General features: G+C 39.2%; 2 protein-coding genes across 2 annotated transcripts in view; one reads left to right on the forward strand and one right to left on the reverse strand.

Annotated features, from left to right (window-relative positions):
* Nucleotides 1–1,794, forward strand: part of LOC125027950 (SET and MYND domain-containing protein 4-like) — a 16,539-nt gene extending 14,745 nt beyond the window's left edge. Inside the window, exons 4-5 of the mRNA XM_047617130.1 lie at nucleotides 1–204; nucleotides 311–1,794. The exon at nucleotides 1–204 is cut by the window's left edge and continues 279 nt beyond it. Of these exons, the coding sequence (XP_047473086.1) occupies nucleotides 1–204; nucleotides 311–997 (891 nt within the window). The 3' untranslated portion in view covers nucleotides 998–1,794. The remainder of the gene's footprint in view (nucleotides 205–310) is intronic.
* A 5,163-nt stretch (nucleotides 1,795–6,957) lies between these two features.
* The window catches only part of LOC125028144 (SET and MYND domain-containing protein 4-like), a 15,228-nt gene continuing 12,185 nt past the window's right edge, over nucleotides 6,958–10,000 (reverse strand). Inside the window, exons 4-5 of the mRNA XM_047617500.1 lie at nucleotides 8,858–9,343; nucleotides 6,958–8,670 (exon numbers count right to left, since the gene is read on the reverse strand). Coding sequence (XP_047473456.1) covers nucleotides 7,972–8,670; nucleotides 8,858–9,343 — 1,185 coding nt within the window. The 3' untranslated portion in view covers nucleotides 6,958–7,971. The remainder of the gene's footprint in view (nucleotides 8,671–8,857; nucleotides 9,344–10,000) is intronic.

Raw genomic sequence — 10,000 nt, forward strand, 5'->3', positions numbered from 1 at the left:
CATCTTTCAAGTTTGATGAGTCTTAGAATGTGCACCGTGGCTTTCATCATTACTAAGATTCTGATAGCCTGTAACAAGTATTTCGTAGATAGGCACGGGAATCCCTTATCCCCAAATGACGAGGATATCGCTCTTGTTGGTGGCACTCTGGTGAGGATCCTGATGGTAGTGAGCACCAATAGCTTCGCTTTCAAGGAATTACAGGTAAAGTGGAAAGTGGGTATCAAATTGACTTTATGAACTATGAATTGTTACGTAAACCTTCCTTTTCAGTCTTGATGGTTATATTTCTTTTCTACATTTTTTCCAGGTCTCTCTTTGTCGTAATAGCGACTTCCTCAAAACCTCCGTGGGAGCAAAACTCTGCTCTACTCTTAGTTTCTTGAATCACTCCTGCAACCCAAGCGTCTACTCAAGTACCGGAAGTGGCATCAGTGCCTCTCGAGCTTTCCGTTTTATCCCAGCCGGCCAGGAGGTGACGACTTGTTATGGCATCCCCTTTTACGATCTCGAGAAGAGCGGGCGATGGGAACGTCTGAAGGGCTATTATTTCACCTGTTGTTGCGAGGCCTGTGAGAATAACTGGCCGGAAAAGAGTGAGCTCCCCTCCAAGCCGATGATGAAGTGCTTGGGATGTTCAGAACCAGTCAGTTGCAGGTCAGGCAAATGTACCAAGTGTGACAAGGACGAGGTGGGACCTGGGTCTAACCTGACGGCAAAGAACCAAGAAATCGGAAAACAAATCTTAGATGCAGTGAAGAAGTACCTTCACGTCCGCAACAGTGAGAGGTTCATGGATAGAAACGATGAGAAAGACATTGAGGTCATCAGTCAAGTTATTGAAATTATGGACAAATATATGGTTCTGCCGTGCAAGCTTTATTATGACGCTCAAGAGGCACTGCAGGTTTACTATAACCGAGAAGGAAAGTTCACTTACGTCAGTCCTGGGTTAGAGAATAAGCTCTCTAACTATTACTGGCCTCCGTCCCCGTGAAGAAGAGTGGCCAGCACGCAACCAGTCAAAACCCTCAAAGAAGTTTAAGGTTTAATTTACAACAACGAGAAAGTATTCAATAGTTATATTTTGTATATGTTTAGTTCACAAAGCCTGTGAACTAAAAACATGTTGCATTTTGTTCTTCGTTCAGTCGCTAGAGATAGATAGTATTAGAACTTCTTAGTTTAATCATTAATCATGTCCATTCTGATTTGGAACGTATTGTTATTTAGTGGATAAGATTTGTAATATTAGTCTTTTGTGTTTGGTTATTATGTTATATCGTTCATATTGATTACTGTTTATTTTTCTTATAAACCTAGTCACGGTGTTGACTAGTTGCAGGATGGAAACAACCGTGATAGTCTTGTAGGTTCTTTTCTCCAAGAAGTTACGTATGTATAGGAGATCAACAAGCGAATATGTAGCTCCGTCGGAAACCGTGATGCGTCTGACGAGTATCGAGTGTTGTCACATAACTACATTGTTGCGACGCTATAGTAATCATACATAGGAGGGTATGTAATATAAATGAGAACATATTGGGTTATACAGAAATCGCTGGCACAAATGTCATTGTAGTTCTCACATATCTACAGAATGTCAAGGAATATAGAAAGTTATATTCTGAAAGATGTATGGCCAAGGTTATTCATTGAACACTTTCTTTATTTCAGGTACGACATGTGATGATATAATGTGATTGACTGAATTGAAGAAATTGTTTCCAATATAGGCCTATACAAGCTATTTTTTTGTTAACCGCCCAGACAAATAGAATACAATGGAATGAGCTCATTTTTTTTTTCTTTAAAATTATGTAACCAAAGATTTTACAGGATTTCGTTTCCATTTTTTTCAGTCCTGCAGTCTAGTAACTGTCCCCACCACACAGATCGCATGTGGGGTAACTAGTCATAGAACAGAAGGAGTAGAATCATTAATTACGAACATATAATCCACTTCGGTGCTTGTAATCCGACCTTTGCGAGTACTTAATTTGTCTTATTTGGACCGTTGATTCTACGAGTAGGACACACATACACATACATATATACATACTTATATGTATATATATATGTATACACGTGTATATACACATATTTATACATGTTTTTATACACATATATATTATATTTATATATACATACAGACATACATGTTTATATATACACTTACATATATTTTATTATACATAATACACACACACGCACACACATATATATATGAATATATTTGTATATATAAATATACATATATAAATACATATGTACACACGCGCGCACGCACACGCACACGCTCACGCACACGCACACGATTTTACACACACACACACACACACACACACACACACACACACACACACACACACACACACACACACACACACACTGTCCTGGGTCCTGGTAAGGTATAAAAGGTCAAGGTTCCACTCCCTCTGGATCGCCCCCCGTCAGGGCGAAACTGCAGGCAGGTGCCAAGAGGACAGTGGATTTCAGTTGTCTTCACAGATTTTCTTTCGTTCTTTCGTTCTTTCTTTCGTTCTTTCGTTCTTTCTTTCTTTCTTTCTTTCTTTCTTTCTTTCTTTCTTTCTTTCTCCCTCCCTGTATTGAACCCTGAACAAAAAATTCTTAGGGTCTCTACTCTGACATTCCCCTGACAACTTTTCTCATTAAGAGATGCAAGAAACGAGGACAAGAGTTGTTCAGCAAAATAAAATTTCAGTAACATGGTAGAAGTGTGTGTGTGTGTGTGTGTGTGTGTGTGTGTGTGTGTGTGTGTGTGTGTGTGTGTGTGTGTGTGTGTCTGTGTGTCTGTGTGTCTGTGTGTCTGTGTGTCTGTGTCTATATATATACATATATACACATATACACATATATATACATATACATGTACACATACACATACACATACACATACAACACACACACACACACACACACACAACACACACACACACACACACACAACACACACACACACACAACACACACACACACACACACACACACACACACACACACACACACACACACACACACACACACACACACACACACACACGATATTGATTAAATTTTATCCATTCATGCATACGTGAAAATAACGGCAAGTCTCTCCTAACCTAAATTCCCCTTTCATTTTCTAACCTAAAGTGAAGCCTTACTTTTTGCACAAGGAAGTTCCTGGTTGACTCCACGCGGCTTCACTTAAACAGCTGCAAATTGCCTAAAAAAAACAAAGGCGCGGTCAATGGGCGTTCACACGAGCGATTTTCTTTATCTCCAATTCCATCCGATTCATGGAGATTCGTTGTAATCGAGTCATACTGAGTCAAAGTATCAGAAACCACTAGTACTATTGTATAGGCTCTTACATGCTATAAGAATGATACATATAGGCTTTTGTATGGGATAAGAATCATATGCATACACATGTATATATATATGTATGTATCATGAAATATGTATTATGCTTGCAATATTATCAATAAAGACTATTTACCTGCGTAGTCTGTTACTTATCATGTATACAATGTTTATACATTTCTCAAAATGTTATATTAAGAGTTATTGGCAAAAGTGCAATACCTGCATATTTTTACGGACAGCCAGATAACTTCACCGTACCCTTTTAACATAAATTTTACGATTTAACCCTTGGCCGAAGGAATGTGACAACCCACTAGATGGCATTAACCTCAGTGTGTACTCCTGCAGGAACCAAGGGGATTAGGTACCGCCTCCCTGGTCAAGGACTCAAGTTTCCCAAGGTGACGAACTTTCCCAAACAGGTTTAGTTTTTACTGCCCCATGTATGTCCCATGGCAGACGGTCGAGATCTTGAATCAATACATACAACACCTTCCGCCTCGCACATAAAAACATTAGCTGGCAACCTTAAGTTGAATGATCAACAAAGAAAGTTGGTTTGAAAAAACGCGACGAAATCTCATATATCTATTTATCCATTTGGCGATGTGTTTTTATATATACGCACGCACACACACACACACACACACACACACACACACACACACACACACACACACACACACACACACACACACATACATATGCATATATATATGTATACACACACACACACACTCACACTCACACTCACACTCACACTCACACTCACACTCACACTCACACTCACACACACACACACATACACACATACATATGTTATATATATACTTATATATATATATGTACATATACACACACATATATATATATACATATATATGTATATATATGTATATATGTATGTATATATGTATATATATATGCACACATAAGTAGATGTACATTTATATATATATATATATATATATATATATATATGTATATATGTATATATATACACACATAAATAGATGTACATTTATATACATACATATATAATATACAAATATATAATTCTCATTTATGTATGTATGTGTTAAATATGTATATGTATATGCATATGTATAATTACATATATATTATATATATTTATTTATATATATGTGCATATATGCATATGTATATATTTACATATATGTGTGTGTGTGTATTTAGGAATATATATATAAATAGATATAGATATATATACATATATAAATTTATATAAATATATGTATAAATATATATGTTTTTTTCCGGTGATTAGTCATATTTTACACAGGGGTGGAAGGATGTCTTAAAATGGCTCTTTCTTCTTTGAGGGAGGAGGGACTGCACTGGTCAAAGTTACCAGGAAATTCTGGCCAACTGGATATTTCCACAACTAACTGCTGAGGGTGCTCCGCCACACACCTCACTGTCAGGAAATTTCTCAATCGGCACCTGCGAAACAAATGGATGGGTCGTGTTGAACGAAATGGTCAGGTGTTCCAGTCCGAACTGGACTATCGCATCGATGTTTGCCGAGCAACCTGCACGGCGCACATTGAGTGTCTTTAATACTACCCTATGCCACGTGAAACTGAAGGAAATCCTGGATCTGAAGCCACTAACTTAAAGATTATTACAATAAAGTTACATGTTATACCTGTTTGATATCGGGAAGTGTTTTTGTTGACACCCCTTGTGTGTGTGTGTGTGTGTGTGTGTGTGTGTGTTGCAGTGTAGTGTAGTGTATTGTATGTATACATACATATGAATCAATATCAGAATATAAACACACACACATGTATGTATGTATGCAAACACACAGTTAAGCTCATTTTTCCGCTTAACTACCAGGCTCACGACGATTCGGGCTATGAACCGCCAGAAAGAGGATAGAGCCGGCAATTCATTCCAAATAAATGATTGTCACACACACACACACACACACACACACACACACACACATACATATATGTATGTCTGTTGTATCTTATTGATGTATTATCTGTGTGTGTGAGTGTGCGCATGTGTGTTTGTCCGTGTGTGTGTCACCCGCAGTCATCTTTATTTGGAATGAATTTCCAGCTCTTTCCTCTTCCTGGCGGTTCAGATCCCAAAGTTTCGTGTCCGTAACAGGAGCAGGGAATTAAAATTAGAGATCCTTTTGTATAACATAATTATTCTTTACAATATAGGGATATAGATTAATTCGGTAGTGTAGTGGGCGTGGCTAGGTAGTTTTTTTTTTTTTTTTCATTTATTTATTAATCTCTCCAAGTGCAGGAACTATGTCCGTGTGCAATGAAGAAACATTTTTTTTATTAGAAAATCCAAAGACGAAGCGGATAAAATGTCGAACCAAGCTCGAGAATGTTAACCAGAATGCTATGTAATGATATATCAGCCCCCACCTCCTTGCTATGTAATGCTATACCGGTAAATGTCTCCTTAAACCCTTCCTCCCTGCTATTTAATGCTATACCAGGAAGTGTCTCCTCGCCCTCATCCCCCCCCCACCCCCCTCCTCCACCTTCACCGCCCACTCTGGCTGAAGCAGACATTGTCAATACCATTTCTGGCGAGCGTTGCCGACGATCTTGTGGAATGTGCGTCATCCTCGAGCCATGTCACCTATTCAGTGTTGAGCGGCCACTTTCACAATTGATAGTTTTGCTTCAGTGCATTAGATTATGATTATAGTGATGTAGATAAGCATTTGGAGTTACATGTTACCTGCATTTGCTTTTTTTTCTTCCTTTTACAGCGTAGTTTATTTTTTAGATCAATATAATAACGACAGGGAACAAATTTAAATCCAGGATTAAATGTTATAGTTATTGTACCGGGATATTCACATTGATTATTCAATAATAATCTAGTTTTCAAATATCAGTTTACGCCAGGAACGTCAACCATTATTACACTAAATAACCGTGGAACTCTTTAGAAGGCTTGTGATAAGGACTTCTGTTTCACTCTTTTTTTAAGTAATATACTTTGAATCTCACTCTACAAATTCATATTTTGTGTGATATTCAGATACATTACGAACATTTCAACGTTAGTCCCAAGAGTTTTTGTCAAACACTTTGTAATATCTTATTTTCCGATTTTTGTAAAGATTTCCAGCTGCTTGCGAAATTACGTTGTTAATGATAGTTGATGATCAAGACCAAGTATTATACCATTTGTTGTTGACGAGAACGTTAACAATCATAAAATGATTGTTTGGATGGTTCCTCAATAACAAGGACTAAAATTATTAACGAGGAATGCTAAACTCTATATGCTGTGTTTCCGGAGTATATTCAGTTTCTGAAGTATCGTTTCTAACTTAATTCTGTGATTCTTGTGACACTCTTGTTATTACGTCTAATATTTATGGCAAAGGCCACCAGGTGTTTCGTCATATATTTAGTTGCCTGGAATTGAGCTCAAGACTCTTAAGGGCACGTTTATTATTATTATTATCATTATTAATCCTTAGTTTGGGGACTTACGTTAAGTCCGTTGGGAATTATGGATAATTTCTTATATTCTAGATCTGCTTCTGGATGGGATAGATAAAACAAGGGATCAGCTGATAATTATATTTGATTTGGAGACAAGTAATAGCATCTTATATACTGGCTTGATGTAAGGTGTGCTCACGTCATCGCAGTCACTAACTAACACGATAAGGGACCTTTCTCTAACACGCTGTCTAAATACTTTTTTTCTTTTTCATTTTTTCTTCTTTTTTCAACGTTGCATTGACTCTTTCATGGTAACGTAGTGTTAGCTTTCCAAAGCTTTATTTCAACGGTACACATACACTGTATAATTCGGTGAGGGTGCTGTACACTAGTTCATATGATCTACAACACGGATATGACAATTTTCTTCAATCCTTCGTCTGTTGTTTTTGTCTGTCATTACGTGTCATGCATTTATATAGATATATTTTTTTTACTTGCGATTCTATGTGCAACAATACTGAACCAAGTTGAGCATCTTGAGCGTATTTCAGCTGTTCCAGATACACTATGTTTGAATTTTATTTCTTTTCTTCTAAATTGCGGTTAACATATATTTTACTAAATTTCTATATAGTAACAGGCGTTCTCTACATTCTCCGACCAGAAAACCTTCTTTTTTTTTACCCATATTTATTTGATTATCGGTAAACAAATTGATTGATTATCTGACAGCAGTGACTCATTGAACATATGGAAGGCACCACAGAAGCTCGTCCCTTCCTGCTTTTTACCCGCCGTGGATAGCTAAGGTGATTTATTTTTTGTCATATTGGAAGTAAAGGCACTTAAGAACTCTTGCACTGTGTGTGTGTGTGTGTGTGTGTGTGTGTGTGTGTGTGTGTGTGTGTGTGTGTGTGTGTGTGTGTGTGTGTGTGTGTATATGTGTGTGTGTGTTTTGGCATTGTACTTTCAGTTTGTTAAGATACCAGTTCTAGATTTTCATATCAATGGCACCATTTTATCTGTATTATCTTCAAAGAGTTATGTGTCCATTACAATAAAAATGTCCGTCGAATATAGGATTTGACCTGCGACAGGGAATCCTTAGATACACTGGCTTATCAGTTCCATTTTAGGCAAGGAGTGGCCAGTAAAATCTTGAAAGGTCATTTAAATTTTCTTCCTTTTTGTCTGGAATCACGTACATGAATTTCCCTGCTCGGTTCAGGTAAACTTGCAATGTTTCTTGTGCTTCGTAATAAAGCTTGCACGGCAGCACTACATGTCTATCCATTAATTCAATAACTTTGCTAATAACCTCCCGGTCCTCTTCGCTATTGCCGTCCATGAAACGCTGGCTGTTGCGTATGTGGGTGTAAGCTTCTACTGTCCGCAGAATCTCCTTGCCGATCTTCTTGTTCCTCCTGACGACGTCCCCCTGCTTCGGCTTCTCCACGCGGCATCGCCTGCACTCGCCCGTCTTGCAGCTGACCGCCTCCGCGCACTCCACGCACTTCATGGAAACCTCTGCGGGGAAGTGGCTCTTTTCGGGCCAGTCGCTCTCGCACGCCTCGCACTTGCACAGGAAGTAGTAGTGGATGAGCAAGTGGTGCCGGCGCGCGGAGGTGTCCTTCTCAAAGTACCGAAAGCCGTAGAAAGTCGTCACTTCCTCGCCCGCGGGGATGAATCTCACGGCATACAGTGAAGACGGGTCACTGCCGTAGCTTGGCACTGCGCTTGGGTTACACGAGTGGTTCAGCAAACTCATGGTAGCGAGAACTTTCGTCCCGACGTTCGCCCCGACTACGTCTCCGGTGATATTATAGGATACCTGGAATACAAAAAAAATCATTAAGTATTGTGAGAGTCTTTTGCAAAAGGCTAGATGAAATCGCATCGCATTACATATTAATCCTAATAAATAAAACATCACAATACTCCACGAGCCAAATCCTTCCAATCGAATCCGCGTAGGAGTAGATGGAGTTTGGCAAGCACGCACCCACTCTCTATCTTACCTGTAAATCTTTAATAGTGAATATATTGCACCGGAGTTTCATGATGAGCGAGACCAAGGTGCTCCCCGTCAGCAGGACGTCTTCCTCGCTGGGACACACTGGCTCGCCGCGGCTGTTCACGAAGTACCTCCTGCTCATCTCCAGGAGCTTGGTTACGATGAATGCCTCAATGCACCTGCCGAAAAGCTGTTTATTGGTATGGTGTTGTTTGTTTGAGCATAGGTGATAGATCGCACGGAAGTCGTAAGAACTGTATATGCCGTCTTCATTAAAACCGAGTTTCTCCGGAGGCAGTGTCTCTGCTTCTTTCTTAAGTCTGGGGATCAGCTCCTTAAGGCGTGCGAAGGAGAGCCTCATAAGGATTCGGAAGGCTAACACACATGGAGTATCGCCGCTGAAAGCCGCCAGAGCGGGAAGAACCTCACACTCCTGCTCGTGGTAGTCGGCGAGGCCTCGCGCTCTGCACTCCTCGCTGCAGAACACAACCTGGAGGGCGGGGAAGGGGCAGGAGACCCGAGTCAGCATAAAGCGCGTCCTGTTGCGAGGACGGCAGACATTTCTTAAAACTCGAACTATTGATAAAGCGAAAAGGTAGAATTATCTCTATATAGATGTGAATTAGTGTTTTAGTGTTTACTATATCCAGAACGTATCGCTGTTCATAATATGCACAATAAAGAACGCTATGAGTTGATAATCCTTTTCTATGCATTCAAATATAAATATAGACACTATTACCATCTACATTTCAAATACAAAATAAACATTAAGAAACACATGAAACAAATGCGAATCACACAACCGTGCCATAATCAGCGTTGTTAATTTGAAAAATCATGTTCAGGTACCAACCAATCAGCCACGTCACACATGCACTTACACAGTATTTGAACGTGTGAGCTGCTGAAGGAGTCTGTAACATGCACGTACGTATTTTGTGTACTTCAGCTTGAATGCAGATGACCCATAGATTCGAATACATTTTAGGATATTGGCTTAGGGTGAATGAGAAGATACAAATGAACTACAAATTGGAATTCATTTGAAGAAGTTGGTTTTAAGTTGACTGATAAGATGCAGATAAACCTCATATTTGAACGCATTTTAAAATGGCTTTAGGGTGAATGAGAAGATGTACATTCG

Source organism: Penaeus chinensis, chromosome 8, assembly GCF_019202785.1.
Source record: "Penaeus chinensis breed Huanghai No. 1 chromosome 8, ASM1920278v2, whole genome shotgun sequence".
Taxonomy (NCBI): domain Eukaryota; kingdom Metazoa; phylum Arthropoda; class Malacostraca; order Decapoda; family Penaeidae; genus Penaeus; species Penaeus chinensis.